Source organism: Calidris pugnax, unplaced genomic scaffold (genome assembly GCF_001431845.1).
Source record: "Calidris pugnax isolate Ruff unplaced genomic scaffold, ASM143184v1 scaffold20, whole genome shotgun sequence".
Lineage (NCBI taxonomy): Eukaryota > Metazoa > Chordata > Aves > Charadriiformes > Scolopacidae > Calidris > Calidris pugnax.
The window spans coordinates 14,104,484-14,125,359 of NW_015094510.1; the positions used below are offsets into that span (position 1 = coordinate 14,104,484).

General features: G+C 39.1%; 1 protein-coding gene across 1 annotated transcript in view; it reads left to right on the forward strand.

The window, feature by feature from the left end:
* Positions 1-20,876, forward strand: part of GTF2F2 (general transcription factor IIF subunit 2) — a 96,155-nt gene that overhangs the window by 8,669 nt on the left and 66,610 nt on the right. The window contains exons 3-5 of the mRNA XM_014966198.1: positions 256-274; positions 1,708-1,852; positions 9,918-9,956. Of these exons, the coding sequence (XP_014821684.1) occupies positions 256-274; positions 1,708-1,852; positions 9,918-9,956 (203 nt within the window). The remainder of the gene's footprint in view (positions 1-255; positions 275-1,707; positions 1,853-9,917; positions 9,957-20,876) is intronic.

Consider the following 20,876-nt stretch of genomic DNA (forward strand, 5'->3'; position numbering starts at 1 on the left):
AGAATGTTCTTTAACTTACATGTGCTATTCTGCTGCTTCTGTTCTCACCTGCTGACTTTACCCATTTATTCTTGGGCATCAGCATAACAAAAAATCTGAGCAGCTCAGGAGTGAAGATGAGTAACAAAACTAGAATTTGAATTTGCTTATTAATTTAAAAAAATAGGAAGGGAAAAATAGAAATAAAAAAAAAGGGAAGCTAAACTTGTGGAATTAGATTATGGAAACTAAAACATTAAATATTTTCTTTTGCAGAAATCAAGGAAGAACAGAAGTAAGTAATTACTAAATACAAAGGCTGTGAATGTGTTATATTCTGAATTCTAAAAATTGTTTATAACATGCTGCTTTCTCATGTCACGTATTTTTTGTTAAACCTGTACTGAAGCATTGTCCCGTAGAATCAGGAGGAGATAATTCTGCGCATAGCTCTGCCCATAGATTTACTGTGGGGCTTTCATCAGGTCTTTTTGTTCCCTGAGTTTGTTAAAAGCAATTGTAGTATCAACCTTCTCTCTAAACGTTTTGAGATGTGTTAGTGCAAAAGGCTGTCTGAGGACTGAGGAGGGGGGTGATAAAGCAAAAGAAGCTCGAGATGGAGGGTTGCAATTTCAGGAAGTCTTATATTTGGAATTTGGTTCCACTAAATATAAAGCAACTTGAAAGTTTTTCTGCATACAAAGGTAGCTGCTTTTATTAGCAGCCTCAGTGAATGATATTTACTTCCTGTACCTTTTACAGGAGATAAGGGAAGTTGTATTAGTAAGAATTATTTAAAATACCACGTAGATCCATCACTGAATTGGAAGAAACTAGGGACAAAAAAATGGGAGGGAAGCAGGCTGCATTTGCCATTTGATAACCTGGCCAAACTCCTTTTAGAATAAGCGGGGAGAGTTCTACTGGAGGTTTGGATGTTTGATTGGACTGTTTTAGGTTTGAATATATGAGCCAACCTCCCTAATTTTGTGAGCCTCACACCAAAATCGAGATATTGGTGTTGATGAGAGCCGCAAAACTCATTTTGTGATCCGTGTAGATCCAAGCAGTGAGGAACCCCATGAGGATGGGTGGCTTCCCGGGGACCCAGTTGCTGCATGGCAGAATGAAGCTGAGCAGGATGAGCAGGAAAAATACTCAGTGCCAGTATGAAATATCCCTCTTCAAGTTTCCTGCTGTGTCCAGAATCCCCTGCGAGGGATTCTGGTTACCCAGTCCCCTCAGTACCTCCTGTATTGGGCATACAACATAAACATAGCAAAGAAGATTTATTTAAACCTCTCTTGGGCTGCATGCAACTCAGGAGCCCCTGAGCTAATAAGACATTATTACAATGTGCCGGGCCACATTGGTACTTTTTCTGGAAAACAGCTGGCCATGTGAAATGTTTTAAAGCACTTACACTCAACAGTGTCTGAAAATCTATTATGTTTTACTCTTTAGTAAAAAAACCACATTGTTCTCTGACTTCAGGAGGAAGTAATTTAAAATTTTGTAAAAGATGAGTAAATTTTTTAAGGACATGAAAGCATTAAATAATCTATTTCAACAAGAGATCAATATAGTAAGACTCTTACCCCACTCTTTATGTTTTTGAAATGGAAATGTGCTATACTGCTTGTGTTTTCCCTCTTTTTGTTTCCCCATAGCTCGTAAAGCTGTGTAATTGAGTCTGTTTAATAACACTGTGGTAATTGTGACTGTTAGGTGTCATTTACTTTGAATGAAGAGCTTGCAAGCATCAGTGATATTGGAGGAAAACCTGCTTCAGTCAGTGCACCAAGGGAACATCCATTTCTTTTGCAAAGTGTGGGAGGACAGACCTTAACAGTGTTCACAGAAAGTTCAGTAGGTAAGTTAGAATTAAAGTTATTTGTTACAATTCCAGAATACGTAATTTCAATGAACTGAATGCCATGAAGTCCAGAAGACTCAGGAGTCAGATTTTGGCTCTGTTTTGTTGTTATCTGCATACATAACACTGTTGTACTCTTCTTGTGTCTGTCTCTCTTCTTCATATGATTGAACAACTAATTTAAGTTCTCCCCATAGGGATATCATGTACATTTCAACTGTAGGTCTGCTGAAGAGAACAGAGAGAGCATGGAGTGCAGTACATTGTGTATTTCCTTTCAGGATTTTCACTGGAAAAAATGTTTTTGTATTCCCATGTACTTTTGAGATCAGCTAATTATTTTTTTTTCTCCTTGAATTGGTCTCTGCTGTGATTATGTTTCATATGGATGCTGATTCTTCCTCTGTCCAGTTTAACAGATCCATTTTAGCAAGAAATACATCTGTTCACCACATTTTCTTGAAGTATATATGGTTTAAGTGTATTAAAGCTTAATAAGGTCATAACACCAAACAATGCAGCAGTGAGGTTACTATTTTTCTCACTGGATTTCAACTGTTTGGCTTGTCTTAAATTCAGCTCAGTAGCTGTACGAGTGATTAGGATATTCAAGATCATATGTGCTAAACTGTGTGTTAGACTTAAGGGACATAGTATGGTTACACTGTACAATAAGTTCAGCAGACTGCCTTGCATGTAACTCCTGTCTGCTGTAATGTTGGCTACTTAGTCATGTCATTGCATGGTCATGTTCTGGATGTTAGAGAGAGAAGGAAGGTGTCTGCAGAGCAGATCTCATTGTCTGCAGAAGGTATCTCAGTTTCAGGCACTCAGGTTTTGTTTTTCCAGGAAGACAAATAACAGTAATACCTTACGTGGGGCAAAAAAACCTACAAAGTGAGCAACTTCTGAAGTTTTGATGTTCATAGGCTGGCAAGTAATTGCTGTGATGGCAGTGTGATGCTTTATCAAATAAATGAGGGAGGGAGAATCACAACTCACAGGACAGAGCTAGAATACTTAGTAAATTTCATAACTTCCTTTTTAAAATCTATTTTAAAGATTTAATGGCTGAGCATTGAGATACTAAGGTACAGGTAGCTTGGCTGTCTCTGTGGTGTTCAGAAATACAAGCTCTTACGCTATAACCAGGCACTATTCATTTGTCATTCCTTTCGCTGAAACTAATGTAATTGTGTTACTATTTTTTTCACTTTACTGTATTTTCATGTGTGACTTGTAACACTTTAAAAACACTGGGGTTTCGTAGATTACAAATGTGGAAAGAGATAGGGAGCAAGTTTTCAAGAATGTTGCAAGCATTTTAGTAGTACCTCATCCTTTTTCATTTCTCTGTGCCCCAACCTCAGAATGCTTGACAAAAGAGAGAGATTTCAGGTGTGAAGATGTGTTTAGAGTGACATGCAGTGACTTTTGCATGTTTGCTGCAAATCCCGTGTCATTTTATTTTTCAGGACACCTTTTGGTACAAAACATTGCTTCAAAAGCAGTAACTTAAGCTGCAGTGAGTGCAGATATTAATGTGAATGTGGAGTATTTGTCATCATTTAGAATGAAAGTCATTAGAATGTGATAGCTAGAAGATGCCCATTTATTTCTGGTTTACCATCTGTAATACCAGTGTCTTGAAACATTTAGGTACTTAGAAGCTGTCCAATTTTTATTTAATCAATTAAAGATTTTGCATTTCTTAACAACTAGAAAATGTTATTCAAAGATCATGGATCTATTGAGTAGAAGTTATTATATTAATCGGGAGCAAAGGGTAGTTAGTGAAATATGAAATGTTTCGAGTGAAACACTGAATAAGCATAGACCCTGTCAAAATTGTTTTTGCTTCAGATTAGCAAGCATAACATGCAGTCACTGAGTTTTCATGAAACTCGCTTAAATGCAAAATGGCTAAAATGTGTTGCTGTTGTGTTAAAGCTGGTGTTGGCAGTACAATCCAAAATAAACTTTAATGTGCTTTTCTTGCATGACTTTTTTGGTTGTAAAGATGGATGTGACACAAATATTCCAAGTCCCAGTCAGATTTCTTACAGACACCATTTTCCTGCAGCCACACTCTTGTGTTTAAACACGTATTGCCAATATGTTTTGAGCTCCACAGCCAATTTCAACAAATTTCATAGTGAATTATGGCTAGTGTGAAAGCAGGTGTCTGAAGAGTGGAGCAAAACTACATGGATATCCCAGCTGAAAGAAAGGCTGCTACCCTATTTGATGCCAGGAAATCCACATGGAAAAAAATAGTATAATTATATCAACCATGGAAAAAGACTCAATAAAGACTTACATGTCTTTGCACATCAGTCAATCCGCAGTAAGAGACAGTCACAGGAAATTGAAATTTATTCATTCTTATGTTCACAGGCCAGTATTTGTCTTCAAATTATAATTGGAATATTTTTGTGAAAAGCACTGGTGATTTTGTTCCTTTTTCTTTTGCAAAGTGCACCATGTAACAGAATGAATATGCCAGCTTGAACTGTGGGCCAAAGATTAAGCTGGTATGGAGCTGCAGATGGCATTGTTAATGTTGCATCTGGAAGGATGCATTGGAAGAATTATGCAAATGAAATATGGATTAAAAAGTGCTTCACGCACTATTGCTCTCATTCAATACCCTTCTTGAGGACAGAACTTGCCTAAAATGGAGCAAATAGCATAAACCAGTTGGATTTCTTTTCTAAAGGGTGGGGTTTTTTGGTTGGGGGTCTAGGGTTCTTTTTCCATTTTTTGAAGCATATTAACAGCCCAAAGATGTATTCTGTTTGCTGTCCTCTAATCCTGGGTTCTTTATGTTGTAGTGACCATCTTTTTGATGGACTTTCAGGAAATGAATGAGGAATAATAAAGCTGCCTCTGAAATATTCTGTAATCTTGAAAGATGCTGCAGGGAGTTTACGTGTTTTGGATAATTCAGCAGTTCACATTGACTCTTCAGGTCACTAAGAGCAAGTAAAAGAGATCAAATTTGACAAGTAATTTAATATTTTCTGCATGATGTAATATCTAGACTTCTGAATGGATTTTCTGTGTGTTTTGTTTTGTCTTAACTGAGCTTGCTTCTAATACCAGTTGAAGTTGAAAGAAATCCTTTAGTTCTTACGTTGTAAGTCTCTGCATCTCTGGTGGTCCCACCGTATGAGTTAATGGGCAGCAGTAGGCTCTTCTGAGGTGCCATTTGTTACACCTGGAGTAATGAACTGCAGTTTCTTGGTCTTCTGCAGTGTGTGTACTAGACCTGAGCTAATATAAAGCTAGATACGTACTGTTAAAAATCTGGTCTATGCTGGCTTTCTCACATGGTGTACTTTCTGTTTAGACCAGCTCTGGGGTGTCTCCTGTTTCTTTTCTTTTTTCCTATTTCTGTATTTTGAAATTGCTCAAATGAATAATACAGAGTAGCACAATACACTCCGAAAGCAGTAGTGGCAAAATATCTCCCTACTTTCTTTGCGTTGTCTTCATTGCTGGGGCAAATCAGTAAGACCCGTGGTGCTGTTCTGAACATCAGTTCAGCAAAGCTGGCGGGAAGTGTGGCTTCTGCAATGACTGCAGAGAGGGATCCAATGAACAGTTGTCTCTTGCCGTCTAGGTCTTGCTGTCTAGGCTGGTTTCAGTATTATTTCTGCATTAAATATGAACTACATTCTGTTCCATAAACATCACCATATGTACATCAACAGTTGCTATGCAACAATGCTATTTGTGCTTCCAGTCATTCTATCTTATCTTTGTCATCAGCTATCATAGCTGTAATTTTTTGGGCGGGAGGAAAGGAGAGCATTTTGCATATATTTCAATGTGTTGTATTGAACAAAACAAATTTTTCTTATGCATATATAGCTAAGAACTATCTAGGGGCAAGTCATGGGTTTGATATAGGGTGTGTTTGGTTAAAATAGTTTTTTTTTCTCAGCTTCCTACTGGCAGACGCCCTGGCATAAGGAAGTGCTATAATTTGACAGTTTCTTTCTTGGTTGAAGGAATGAGAACGTGCTTTTGTTAAACATTTAACAACAAACTTTTCTGATTGTCATTATAGATTAATTCCCTTACTGCTTTAATTGCCTGTTGCTTAATTTTTCTGCCAGCAGGTAGTTTAGGATTGCTGGCTCTCAATATAAATAAAAAATGTCGCTATGTTATAGATAATGATAAAAGTTCCTTATTGAGCTCATTCTTGGAAAAATGTGCTACTAATGTGCCTTGGGAAAACATAGACCTTGGCAGGCAATTGCATCCTTAGGTGTAAAGGGCTGATGCGTAGAGAGGAAGATTTTACACTGAAGGCACAAATAAAGTATAAGATATATTTGTGAAGTTGGGTGAGATGACTCATTTTATTGAAATTTTGACTATATCTTCACAGCTCCCCCTTGATAAGTGGGATTGCCTTAAAGCCTATTTTAGTGACTTTGAATTCCTTCATGCTTGTTCCATCTTACTGAAAGTAAAAACTGTTTAGAGAGCTCCATTGACAGGATGACTCCCAGACCTTTGTTTCTGAGCAGCATTCATGCATGGATTGTTTCACTGTTTCATGCTTCACGGAAGATTGCTGCCTCTTAACATTGCATTCTTCTCCAGGTTTCTGAGTCTTCTCTCCTTTCAGAATCTCAGTGAAATTCAAATTATTTTTTTTTTGTATTCCTGTTCAGCAATACACATAACTCTGCCTGTATACCTTGGAGCAGCTCCTTTATTCCCATACCCCTTGAATATTTTCCCCTCAGTTGGGTAGGGTTTTTTCCTTTATACAGCTTCTCATATATGAAAGGACCTTTTCTGAGTTTGTACATGAATCACACCTACTAAAAAACTTACAATATATGATTGTATTCCAGTGAAAGTGAATAGTCAGAGGGTAATATTCTGTATTTTGTATATTTGTATTTTGAAATATCAGATATACCCAGCCATTTAAAGAAACGTGAAGGGAAGAAACACTAAATCCTGGAAAGATGTTTCTTTCTTTCATTAAAGCAGTTACTCCTATAATTACATTTAATTATTTCCAGTAAAATACATAGCACTCAGAGTCTTGATGCCTTGTGATAGTACTTCTGATCTTATTAGATGAATGTTTGACTTCTCAAATTTTTCATCAAACTCTTAGTTAGGAAATAAACGCCCTCCCTCATTGTTCTGCCATCGTAGCTCTGCCTGCTGAGGAGTTTTGACGTATACCTGTCTACTTTAACAGTACTTTCCAATTGTCTCCATTTGTTCAGGCTGTCACTTAACCACACATTCCAGTCTCCAAAATGCTTTGGGGTCTTACTTAATGCTTCGTTGTTCCTTTATGTACTTCATTCTTTCATGGACTGCCGTTAGCAGAAGAGGAAAACCTATCAGCAGCCTCAGGATCAAAAGAATTAGAAGCAACAGCAGCCTTTCAGATCTTTGGCGTTTATGCAAATTTCCAAATATTTGTGAGGATCATAAAGAAGATGAAACCCATGATCAGAAAAGCAGAATATGTGAGTCAAGCTAGTCTAATTACAGACAGAATTTTGATGGGTTGAGATTTCATATGCATTATTGGGACATACGGTTCATTTAGAAAACAACTGCGACTGCTTATATCACATCTCTCTTCTCCATCTCTAAGAAATGAAAATTATATTTATTTACTTCGTATGAGTGTTGTGAGGATTAACAAATTACTGTTAAATGGGTTCAGCTGGCTAGCAGGGGTAAGCTAATTATTTTTTTTTCATTTTTGTTATTAAAACTATAAACTGTTAATTCCTGTACAGTTTTAAACCATTGAGGATATAATGCACAAAATATATGGGATCTTAGAATGGGCTCTGTGTGATGGGAATAGAGTTGGCTTTCTGCCTACTTCGTTGATTTTCTCTGCTTTTTTCAGTCTCACTGATGTATTTGTAAAAAAAACCAACCCCCTTCCTAACCACCCCCCAAAAAAACCACAACAAAAGAAAACAACAAAAAAACCCCAACAACCAATGAAAGAACCCCAACCTGTTGACATTTATCTGTGAATCTTACACATTGTGGAGGAGGCTGAGCAGCTGTAGACGACGTTGTTAAAAATATTGAGTAGACATAGTACAACTTCCTTTACCTTCTTCATTATATTAGTACTGAGAAGTTTTTTGAAGCAGATACTTGTGAACAAATAATAACAAAAAGAAATTGTCTAATGATGAGGAAGAAAACCCCACTTTTTTTGCAAGGCTTGAATTTTGTCTGTTTTTATGTCTCTGCCGATGAGGGCAGATTCTGTTGCTACATACAAGCAAACACACACACTCCCCCTGTAGACATGATAACACATTTATTGTTATTTGAATCAAAGATGCCATTAACAATTTTTAAGTGTGATGTCTTATGCAGTAGTTCTGCCTACGTAGCTAGTCGTTTCATTGGAAGAGAGTTAAAAAGAAACATCTTTAAAGCCAACTGCTTCTTACATCTCAGTCCAGGCAGGGGTCGATATCTTAGTATATTTGCATGTTCTTCATTATGTCCTCGTTGCTTCTTGTGCGTGTACTGAATATTTCCCTGTTACAACTGAGTTGGAATATTGGTTGGATAATAACATTATGCTGTAAATTTGCTAAATACAATAAAAAAGGTGAATGAGAAAATACATGCTTTTCTGCAAACAGGCTATCCTGCCTATGTATCTGAAAGTTGGCAGGGTTCTTAACTTGCTTTCTGAATGCTCACAGGTGGGAAGAGGCCATATAATGATGTTTTCTCAGTGAGAAAGCACATGCTTTCAGCTGTTAAGACTAACAACAGCTACTGGTAAAGAAAGAAGGATCTGTGAGATACTGCTTTTTCTATTTGTATTAGTCTTCAGGCTGTCAGCCATCTCAATGAGTGAACAGGGCCATCAGCCGTGAAAGCCAGCAAGGATCAGTGACAAGAAAAAGGTTTTGTGAAATATTTCAGGTTTTCAGTTCTCTTGATACCCAGCCTGTAAATGGCAGAAATGATCAACCTAACTGAACTCAAAAGTTATTCTCTGAGTTAGAGCAGTAATTCACTCTCACCTGTAAGTAAATAGTTTATGATAACAGCTGTGACATCTTGGAGTTGAAAGCTAAGGGCAAGTCTATTTTACCATTTTTAACTGTATTTCAGATAAGTGAAAGTGTTCATTTTATTCTCTACCTTAGAAGATGCATAAGAAGGAGAAATATAGGAGGAGCAGTCAAGTTTCAGACTGCCATTTATGTAGAGATTTAATTTCATAGGACTTGGTGAGTGTTAGAATTCAGTTTACCACAAGACATCTGCCGGCTGCCATCTCTTGAAATGCTGGACTGGAATTTCATGCAGAAAGCTGTTTCTGAATCTGACTCTGCCATTCACCTGAGTGATAATTTTTTGGCAAGTTGTTTTGCAACACTCGTGTCTAGGTTTTTCCTTCATACCTACTTTGATTCTCTGCTCTGTGGAACAGGAGATGTTTCTGATTATGCATGTTTTTTGTACCTGAGTTGGGTACAAAAGTTGAGCTATTGTGGCATTTGAGGGCCAATGCTCAGAAAGTGAAAAGATTGAAGAAATAAATCCTCGTGTGAGCCGCAGAAAGGGTAGAGAAGTTGATCAAGTTCAAAAATTTACCTAATGGCAATTAAGAGCATTCTTCTGCAGGAATTTGATTTTTTTTTTCAAAAATACAAAAATAATATTAATTTGTCTAGAGTGACCAGGGAGATACATGGATACTATTAATTGTTTAAGTACAGTGGTACTACTGATTTTGTATAACTGTGTAACTTCATTCCTGCAGAGCTCAGTCAGAGATGTAATTGAGTTCTCTCATATAAGGTGTGAGTTTGGGCACTAAAAGAGATATTTTTGTTGTTGTTGCTTTCTGTGGCAAATTATTCTTCAGAAAGCAAACTTATAAACATTAATCGAACCCAGTGATTGTGATTTTATCAGAATTTATCATTCTTTGCTTTGCAACCCACTCTTTAGATATAATTTCAAATAATCAACACAGAAACATTATGTTTCCTTTTTTGTTCGTCTTTTTTTCCAGAAAGCCAACCAGAAGAAAAGTCTGAAAGCAGCAGCACTGGTGAGTGTGGACACTTTCTTTGAAACACTTAAGAAATTGTTTATGACTGCACCTTTTCAGTTTTACTTTTGAAGAAATTTGAAGATTAAACAAAAGGGAGTATTTTTATTATATTTTTAGGGTAGAATATAATAAAATTGAAAAATTACTTCATTGTAATTGTCTGCTGTATCAGAGTGATTGTCTGCTGTAAGTAAAAGCTTAAATTATTAATTTTTTTTTATTTAAATGAAGGGTGAAAATGATGAGGGAGCGCTTTAGAAATGTAATGTTCTTTTGAATGTTATTTTAGATATTTATTTTTTATTTCTCAACTCTTTTTTTTTTTTATTTATTCATTGTCTGTATCTTTTAGTTTGAATTCTTTCCTCTTGATTGGAAAGACTGTAGCAAATTTCCAAATCTTTTGTTATTGGATTTTAATTGCATAGACTAAGCAGTCAGAAAAATAGCATTCTAGTATTGTACTTCCTTCAGTTTTTCTAATGACAAAAGTCTTTCTCCTGAAAGATGTATAAATTCTTTGGAAGGAGTCAAAAATGGTTAGTTCACTGATACTACCCACCAGCCCAACGATGTCTTAAGTACAGTTAGAAATTCTAAGGGGGCTTCTCAATTTGCAATTGCTATAGTAGCAGCATTGGGGTTCTTTACACAGTTCAGAGTGCCCTTCAGTTAGTATTTTCTTTTTTGTGAAATGGGTAGCGTGCAGAGCTCTCCTGAGGCTCTGTGTCTACCCTGCTCCCTTCTCTCCTGTTAAAGCCTTTGGGCTTATGTTGCTGAAATTCCCAGATTTCGCTGAATTTTAGAGTTGGAAGGAATCATAGAGATCATCTAGTCCAACTCCCCTGCTGAAGCAGGACCACCCAGAGCTTGTCAGAGCATGTTACTCAGGACTGCATCCAGGTGGGTCTTGAAAATCTCCAAGGAAGGGGACTCCACAACCTCCCTGGGCAGCCTGTTCCAGGGCTCTGTCACCCTCACTGTGAAGAAGTTTTTCCTCATATTTGAGTGGAACCCTTTATGTTCCTACTTGTGCCCGTTGCCCCTTGTCCTCTCAGTGGGAACCACTGACGAGAGTCTGGCTCCCTCCTCCTTCAACCCTCCCTTGAGATACTTGTCAGCATTAATAAGGTCTCCCCTCAGCCTTCTCTTCTCCAGGCTAAAGAGTCCCAGCTCTCTCAGTCTTTCTTCATAAGGGAGATGCTCCAATCCTTGAATCATCTTTGTTGCCCTTTGCTCCAGCAGTTCCCTGTCCCTCTTGAACTGGGGAGCCCAGAACTGGATGCAGGATTCCAGTTGTGGCCTCACCAGTGCAGAGTAGAGGGGGAGAATGACTTCCCTTGACCTGCTGGCCACACTCTTCCCTCTGCAGCCCAGGATTCCATTGGCCTTCCTGGCCACAAGAGCACACTGCTTGCTCAGATGGGTACATGACAGCGTGAGAATCCTACAGTGTCAAGTAGTGTTTAATAAAAGTCCCCTTTTCTGCTTTTATTAAAGAGATGTTTCAAAAATATCATTAACGTACTAGTGCAAATAAGTGCCAATGTTAGCAAGAGCCTGTGAACCTGGGAAACTAGACACGGCTAATACAAAATATATAGACAAATCTCAGTCTTGTTAGTAGAGGGATTACCTCTGATGCACACAGATTAAATAGTACTGGGACTGGGCTGGCACTCTTAAGTGGTAATGGCAGAGATAGTGGATGGATTGGAAAGAGTCTCATGCCCCTCCCTGCCTTTCTTCAAAAGCATTTCCTAAACATAAGACTAATGCCAGTGGGTTTTCAAAATGTCTTCTTGAAAGTAATTTTTAGGACACTTTAACAGGGAGATACCTGTTTTTTTTAACATTTGACTTTTATTTGAAGCGCATTTCAGCATCAAATATTGTCAAAAGTGTATACTTTGTGTCTGGCTGGGAGTAGGGTTTGGGTTTTGTTTTTTGTAGGAGGGAATTCTTTGTAATACTGAGATGCTTTATTACACTGGCTTAAGCATGTCAAAAGATCAGTGTTAGAAATGTTATAGTCTGTAGACTTGTACTGAATTCAAGGTGTCTTTTATAGCTTGTAATTTTTCTCAGTTAACTTGTTAAAACCTGTTCACTCTGATTATATGTTAATTGTGGTGCAGCTTTAAGGTTATGAAGGGCTACTTTCTAGAGATTAGTATTTTATACCACTTGAAAACTGAGACCCACTGCTGGGGGTTGTCGCATGTAAAGCAGATCTGAGAGTTTAACTGCTAAAATGAATCAGAATTTTGATACTTCCATTGCATTTCTCTGATATTCTTTATTTGTAGGGGTGTACTCTGGGTTTTGCTTGACTTGTGGGTTTTTTATTCTGTTTCAGTCTGTGTTTGCATGATTGAATTATCTGCTCTTCACTCTTGGTGTCTCCTCCTTGTTCTGAAAATACTGTGTAAGATGGCCACGTGTTTGGTTGTTTGGATTTTTGCTTTGGTCAGAACAATGAGTTACTGTGTGCTGTGAGCTGCTTAAATAGGCTGACAAGCTGAGTGCTAAACCCATTTGATGGAATCAAGCTGGTTATGGATTCATTTTCTGAGTCATGGTGGTTGGCTACACTGGGGCATCTAAAGGAGGACTCTCAGCTTATTTGTGCTTATTTGCTTATTCACTTTTTTCTCAAAATCATCATGGAACTCAGATGGTGTTTTCCAAACTACCTCTCAAGTAATTCAGGTTATTGAGTGCTCCGTTTTGCTGTTGATCTACTTTATCTTGGCCTACAATAAGTACTTTTGAGGCAAATACGATGTCTTTTATGCATTTATGTGGCATTTTAGCCTAACAAGACCATAATGACTGCTTATAGATATTAGTGTAATAAAAATATGTAAGGTTTATTTGTAGTTAGAAAGTCAATAAAGGAAACGAATGAGACAACATTCAGAAATCCTTTGACTTAAGTCCTTAAAAAGCTCCCCCAAATTTTTACAATGGGAGGGTACTGTCACTCTTCAGAATTTCTTATGTCCTAAATTGTTAGGATTATAGATGACATTTTTAATCGCATTTGTTGTCGGGCCAGTTGTAAACCACTTCCCAAAAGGCAGATGTTACCAGTGTTGGCACTCTGCTGGATACCGTTTGGAGGAAGACAAGTGGTACTGGGTCAGACCAAAGATCATCTAGCTGGTATCCTGTCCTCAGTGGTGGCCAGTTGCAGGTGCCTTGAAAAGAGTCTAAGAACAACACAGAATGATAGTGGTACCTCCCCAAAATACTTCTTCCCGCCTTTAATGATTCACAGCTCAGAGAGATCCAGACGCAGGTGTGATGGTGTTTTATTTAAGAGGCCCTCATGGATTTTCTTTCTATAAAGTATCCCTGGTGGTTTTTGAGCCCACCAGGCTCAAAGCCTATAAACACTAAAACCTTTAGCGTTTATAATATCTTGAATGATGCTGTGGTTGCAGTCAAAATATTCAGGAATTAAGGCATACTTGAAACAAGTTTACTTAAGCTAAATTTGAGCTTCTTTTGCATATGCATTTTGATAATTTTAGATCACTTTTTCCATACAAAAATCCTATTTGATTAGTGCATGTGATAAACAGTGCTCAGGGATTCAACCAATGTTGAAAGCTGATTTCTGTTAAATGTGAAAATAGTCTAGCAAACTACACACTCAGATAAAGGAGAAGAGAAATGAGAATTGGCTCTTCTTGTTCCTATATGATGCTGAGCAAGTGATTTGAACGCAAATATCTGTATGTAGCCCCTGTTTGCTTATGGCTTTGTTTGCACCTACCACTAAGTGCTGTGGTAGTTACAGAAGCTGTGAAAACCAAACGTTTCTGCCAGTTAAAGTGTGACCTGTCCCTCCTCCCCCAAATAAAAATACCCAGAAGCTGCTGCCATGAGCCTGTGTAGTCTGTTGAGAATGATAAGGTAAAGAAATGCATTCTCATGTAAGAGCAAATGTAATTAGGTACTGTCCTTGTGGAAACGCATTAAATGAAAGTTGCATGGACAGCAATTGATTATGATGTTGCCTAAGCTTTGAGAATGTAGTTGTGAGAGCAGAATATTGCTTTGAGGATAGGGTGAGGAGTATCAGCTCTGTACACAAACTACAGATGCATCTTTTTCTTCAAGGATGTGTACATCAGGGAGTGTTAATGCACAACCTACTACTTGAAATTCCTGAACCTACTTCAAGTCAATTGAACTCCTGTTGTATCCAAATCCCATCTCTTCAAGTCTTTAAAGTTTATAGCAAATAGCAGCCTTCAGTACTTAGCATGCTTTAGGACAAAGTGTTAGTCATCTCTTTTCCCTCAACCTGCCAGTGAGTAATACAAATGCCTTCTAGTGAAGGGAGAGGCACCACTGGGACCATTTCTGATTTGACTTCAGGTAAAAGGAATAAATTTTCTGAGCTGCTGCAGACGATGTAGTGTGAAGCTACTATTAAAATTTTGACAATCGTGAATGTACATGTTTGACTGCAGACAACACTTTAATTGTCTGTAGATCACACTTGCTTCATTCTTTAATGTTGCAATAAAAAAAATCAGGTGTTGATTATACCTATGTTGGAATATTTGAAATTCAGTGTAAACACTTTGATAAACACTGAACTGCATGCAGTAAAATCAGCAGATTTTTGTTAAAGGCAGAGGGTTCTTACATCGTGACACAGAACTGTATAAAGCTGCTGAATTCGCATTTGATTTGATCCACTTTAGAGGGATTAATATATATTAATTATACTTCAATTCTCACTGAAATTCTCACTGAAAAACTATCATCAGGAGGAATAAAACAGTAATTCTTAATTTAAATACTGGCTTGAAGCTCAGTGCTGAAGGTAACTTGGTTATGGAATCTGGCATTTTCAAGCCACAGAAACAGTTTTTGTCTTGAAAAAAGAACTTGGCAGATAAATGCAACAAAACTTAAAATACAAGCTTCCCAGTAGTTTTCCAGGAGCCATAATCAGTAATGAGGCTCCATTTATAGCTGTTAAAATACACCAAGAGGCAACAATTCCTGCTTTAAGGTACATGCAGTCTAAGTCTGTCAGCCTGGTTATAATAAATATTGTGGAGAATCAGGGAAGGTGCATTGGGAGAACAACAAGAAGGACATGGATTTATCGTAGGTCAACATTAACTGGAGTTAAATTTTTTAAGAATTTGCATAATTGGCCATAGTGTCCTTGGGGTCTGGCTATTTATTTTAGTATACTGTATGAATGTTCTCATATTTATGTTTGCCTGAGCAGCACTGATATATTTATTGTCGTGCAGTCTCTATCCTGAGGACAGAACCCAATATAAAACAGGGGGGGGTTTATCCCATGAGCTTGTTTTGTCCTTCAGCAGTGTCCACATCCAGCTTGTTGAAGCACTGCACTAAGCAGAAGCATGCTTTGGGCTCATATCGGAGTTCTTGGTCTTCCCTCCTGACTCTCAAGAAATCCCAGGAATTTCAGCCGTGCCTGGCATCGCAGATCGTGACTCCGCAAACAGTGTTTGTCTTCTGTGAGGGATTCTGCTGATTATTGCAGTTCACCCACCCACCAGCACCATCACCTTTGATGGGGTCAGACCTTTGCAGTAGCGCAAATTAGAGCCTCGAATGGTGGATCAAAGGGTAGAGGGAGATCAAATGATTGCTGCCTTGGCCAGTGCGAGGCTGGTGTGTAGCAGATGTAAAGCTAGCAGGAGGCAGTTTCTGAGGAAATAAAGAGGTGGTTGTGCACTCAGAATGTAATTGAAGTGTTGAGTTCCTTGCTGGAAGATGTGGATGTGAAGCTGGTATTTGTTAAAGGCGTACTTGACCTTGGACGAGACCAAAGAGGTATGTGGAAGAAAATCCACCAAAGGGTACAAAGATTGAGAGGACATCCAATTTAAGAGACCGCATGCCACAAAAAAATGGTGGGTGCTGGGATGCATACCCAGTAGGAGAATCATACATGTCTGCTCTGCCCTTGCCTTCTTCAAGGATAGTGGATATCCACTTTTGGCCACTTTGCTGGAGTCATGACCTTTAGGCTGATCCAGCACTGTTCCTCTTATGCTCTGGTATTTCACAGAATCACAGAATCTTAGTGGTTGGAAGGGACCTCCGAGATCATCGAGTCCAACCACAAAAAAAAAAAACCAACAAAAAAAACACAAAACAAAAAACAAAACAAAACGGACAACAACAACAAAAAAAAACCACAACCACCCCAAAACCACAAACCCAAAGCCACCACCCACCAACTAAACCCCACACCTACAACCCCATATACTACACCCCACCACAAACCAATAATCTTGGGCACTAGAGCATGCCCTTGAAGAGCCACATCTACAAATTTCTTAAATACCTCCAGGGATGGCGACCTCCCTGGGCAGGCTGTTCCAGTGCCTGACCACTCTTTCAGTAAAGTAATTCTTCCTAATTCTTTGTAATATCTAATCTGAATCTCCCCTGCTGCAGCTTCATACCATTACCTCTGGTCCTGTCATTATTCCTTTGGGAGAAGAGGCCAACACCCACCTCTCTACATTCTCCTTTCAGGTAGTTGTAGAGGGCAATGAGGTCTCCCCTCAGCCTCCTCTTCTCCAAGCTAAACATGCCCAGTTCCCTCAGCCTCTCCTCATAGGACTTCTTCTCCAGACCCCTCACCAGCTTGGTGGCTCTCCTCTGGACACGCTCCCGCCCCATCCTCCCCACTTATTTTTTTTTCCCCAGTTCTGTACTGTCGTTACACAGCTTGCATCAGGGATAGCTGAAGTTTCTTCTTTTTGCTTCTTTTTAACCATGGAAGTAACTTTTGAAGGGAAAAGCAGTGAAGGCCAAGGCAAGAACAACTCAAGTTCTAAGGTTGTGCGTTACCTCTGCCTTTGCAGACTGCAGCTGTGAGAGCACTGGAAGCTGCAGCACGGTAGGATCCGAGCTTTCTGTGTGCTCGAGTCTGGAAACAGTCTAGCAGAGCTCATTTGGTTCTCTTCCTGAGCTATAAGGCTTTTCCAGCCCCAGCATCTTTGCCAGCAGCTGTGGTGATAGAGGAGCAGGAACAGCGTGTAGCTGTGCCACAGCATATTGTCTTGCTCATGCAGGTTGGCTTAGGGATTCCTGCACTGCGCTCTGTGGGCAAACCCTAAAATCATCATCTGGGCAAGGCGAAATAGTCTTATAGGGGTGGACTTGTGTCACAATATGAGAAGGCATAAAATAGCCTACATGTTAGGTTTCTGCCCTGTTGGGAAAGAACGTGATTTGCTGTTCATTTTAGAAAATGTGTTGGAAATGCCACAAGACCTGGCAATGCTGCAGGCCTTAGGTGAAGTTAGTATTGATAAGACTCCTAACCCGAGAGTACCTTTTTCTCTCTTTAGCTGATTCTTATCAGCCTGGCCTGCAGGACCTTTAATTTGTCTCCTCTGAGATTACCAATTTCAGCATTGAGAAAATGTACTGCTGTATCCCTAATACTTGCCAACGGCTTTATTTAAGTAGTAGAGAGGCAAGAAATGACTGGGTTTGGTGTTACAGTTGCTTGTTCTGTTTACGTTTTTTGATGCTTAGCCTGTTCATTGCTAGTTTGTTTGCTTAATTTTTTCTTCCTAATTGAGAGTCTGTACCCACCTCTGACCTGTTCTTTTTTCTCTTCATCTGTTCACTATGGTACAAAATCAAGAACCTCCTTTGAGATAACAAGCAGCTTTCTGTGGAGCTGCAGCAGTAGATTTGTAGCTCAAGGTTTTCTGCTAATAAATTTTAGAAAAAGTGAATTCCTCTGATTTCTGCTGCAAATAAGAAAATTGCCTTTCTGAAACCTGACATATGAAAAGTTAGAAGAGAATTGGTTTTTTGGTTTGTTTTTTTTTTTTTTTAATTTAGATTTCTTTTGTTTATTTAGTAATTTCAGGATAAATAGACGTTACTTGTGTTGTACAGCCTTGATGTTGCCCTGCATGGGTATCTGCCTTCTCTATAAACCCAAGGTCCTCAGGTGACTGTCACTGACACAGAGACCCTCAACCCTTCTCTTCATCTCCTAGTGCTCAGGAGATACTGCTCCCTCCCTATCCTTGCTTCTGGGGAGGTCCAACACTAGAAGCTTCCTGAGCATCAGGCCCATGGCTCTCACAAGCCCCTTGGATCCTCATCTTCCTGGGATGTTTTCCCTAGCAAGCAGCCTTGGGCTTTTAAATCTGAATTCTCATCTCCTTGGTGTCCTCCTGGAGCTGGTGAAGTGCCACCCCCTTGCACAGGATGCCTAACCTCCAGGAGATGAGAGCAAGAAAACCTGCTGCCTTCTTTTGACTAGGCTTTCCATTCCTGGAGCAAAGCTGATGTTGAAAGTTTGGGTTGGGGTGGTGTCAAAGGCAAAAAAAGGTGTGTTCTGGAAAAATGTAGAGATCTAGTTTTTCAGGTAACAGAAACAATGCTTGGGGTGGAAGTAGTGGAATATCCCTTTAATGTCCAGAAAGACGGTGGGTTTCATGAACTCTCTATAAACCAAGGTTATGTTTCCCAAAGACACAACACTAGTAAACAAGGTAGTCGTTTTTAGCGTTATCAGGAGAAGGGTACAGACCCTCAGAATGGCTCGATTTGTAACAGTCATCTTCTAACTACTTGGTTTTGAAACCTTAATATGTTGAACTTGCATGTCGTCATGTCCTAATAGCATTTTAAATGAGTAGCTGCTGTTTACCGCTATAATTATCCTACCAGCTTTGTGTACGGTTTTGTTTCTGAAGTGGCAGAGTAGTATTCTTTTCTGAAGCTTAAAATGAACAAGTGTGGTGTTAAATGATAATGGCAATGATGTTAAACTGTTACCAGCGCAGATAGAAACAGCTTTTTGGGAGACCGTTGCTTTAGCTGTGTGTGGTACTCCTACTACACACATTTTTAGGAAGGGAAATCAACCGTCTAGTTCTACAGGATATTTTGCAATTTCTTTCAGAAAGAAAGGCAAACGCCCTGTCTTTTTCCAAGTGCTTGCTCATCTGCGTTCCTCAGGTGTCATCATACATCTCCCTCCTACCTTCCCCAATCCTTGCCACGCTGCTTCTTTTCCGGGATTTTATTGGGAATGATGATGATTTATAGAAGCAGTATTTTGAGACAGTGTTCTCTGTGATATGCCAGCACATAGGACTTACGGAACGTCTGCTTTCAAGAGTAATTAAAAACCATAATGTTAATTTTCTGATCTTAAATTTCTTGTGCCTTGCCAATTGCTTTTGTTTCAGCCTAGTAAATTATGCAAGCCTGTCTCTTCATATGAAAATACCTTCAGGTTTTCAACTAGTAGTCCCTTTCCTGTCAATCTAAGATTTTCTGCCCTGTTTTGCAGGACAGGAGGCAAAACTAGGGTGAGGCAATAGTTACTTAGCAAAGATGGAATAATTCTAGCCTAAGAAAATAATATTTTGTCATAGACCTAAGTTAACTCACCCCCTTCGTGCCCAATCCTGATTCATCCGTCAATACAATTAGGGCAACATGACCCTTCTACCCAAATAAATGCATGGATGAGACACGACCATTATTAAATTGGAAAATTTGTTGCCTGCCCTTATTCTGCTTGTATACTAATGGGGAGAGAAGCAGGAAGATATTTTTCATAAGCTGTTCTCATCTTCTTGAATGGAAACCTCGTAATGCTTTTAAGTAAGAGGCAAAAACAACAATGTCAGTGGTTGCTGCAAATGGTAATGTAGGTTTTTTTACTCTTTAGAATGTAGAGAAATATTACCTACTGTAGACAAGAAGTGACCAATTGTCACTTACACAGTTGTAATAGGTACAAATGCAAAAAGACAATTAAAAATAAGACACGAGTGTTAGAAAATGTCAATAGTGCAATTATGATGCTGTGAAACACCGGTCAGGGGGTGAGCAGGTATTGAAGGTGCAGAGTTGGAGCTGTAATTTGTGACCTTGTTGTGCAGCCTGTGTATTTGACAGCATCAAGGCTACCTCCAGAAACCACATCTGGCTCTGGAAGTTATTGGGCAGCAGGTAGCTGGAGCCTGAGGGAATACTTTAAGGGAGTATCATAGATGTTTTTCTGATTTTATATTCTTTCCTGGGCATCCCTAACAAAGCCCTACAACCTGCCTGGTGAAAGGGAGGGGTGTGGTCAAAGAAAAATGAAAAGTAGTTGCATGATGATGGGGGGAACAAGATAAGGGGAAGGACGTGAGGGTAAAAGGATCAAAAATGGGGATTCTGCCCAGAGATGTGAAGGATCAGGAGATGGAGACAGTTCACAGACACCAGGGTACCATGGGCTAGGCAGACCTTAGTCTGAGGTAGTGCAGCCACTCTTAGGTTTTGTCCTTATGTAGAAAAAAAAATGGATAGTTGATACCTATGTAAGCGTACTGCCAAGTGTGAGCCCTTGACTTCTCCTCCACTGATGGAACAGGTGGGTGTCCAAGTGTGGGTATTTTGATCAATTTGGCAGCTATACATATTTTTTCATGTGCGGTCATTTAAGGAATTCATAGGGAAAAGGATATTCTTTTTGTAGTGTGTTAGTATCAGTCTTGCCTTCAACTGCCTCTGTCTTTTCTGCTTTTTGGTCCTTTTTCTTGCCCAAGAAAATGGGCAGGGAGGCAAGCAGAGCTCACGGAGCCTGGGAGCAGGTTACGTGCCTCCTTGGGGAAGGGGGAGGAAGTTCCTCTTTAGTCCTACCCGAGCAATTGAAGGTCATCAGAGAAATTATGGAAATTGTCATCGATTCCTGGTACTTGTAGGACTGTTCTCATACGGTCTTTGTGATCCAAATCTTAATGGGAGAAAGATGAATAGAATTACTTTGCATGCAGATCGTATTCGAAGTAATGTTAATATTTCTGACTTAAGCACTTGATTTTGCAGCTTTCTCATTTTCCTAGTAGTATTAAATATGACATTTCC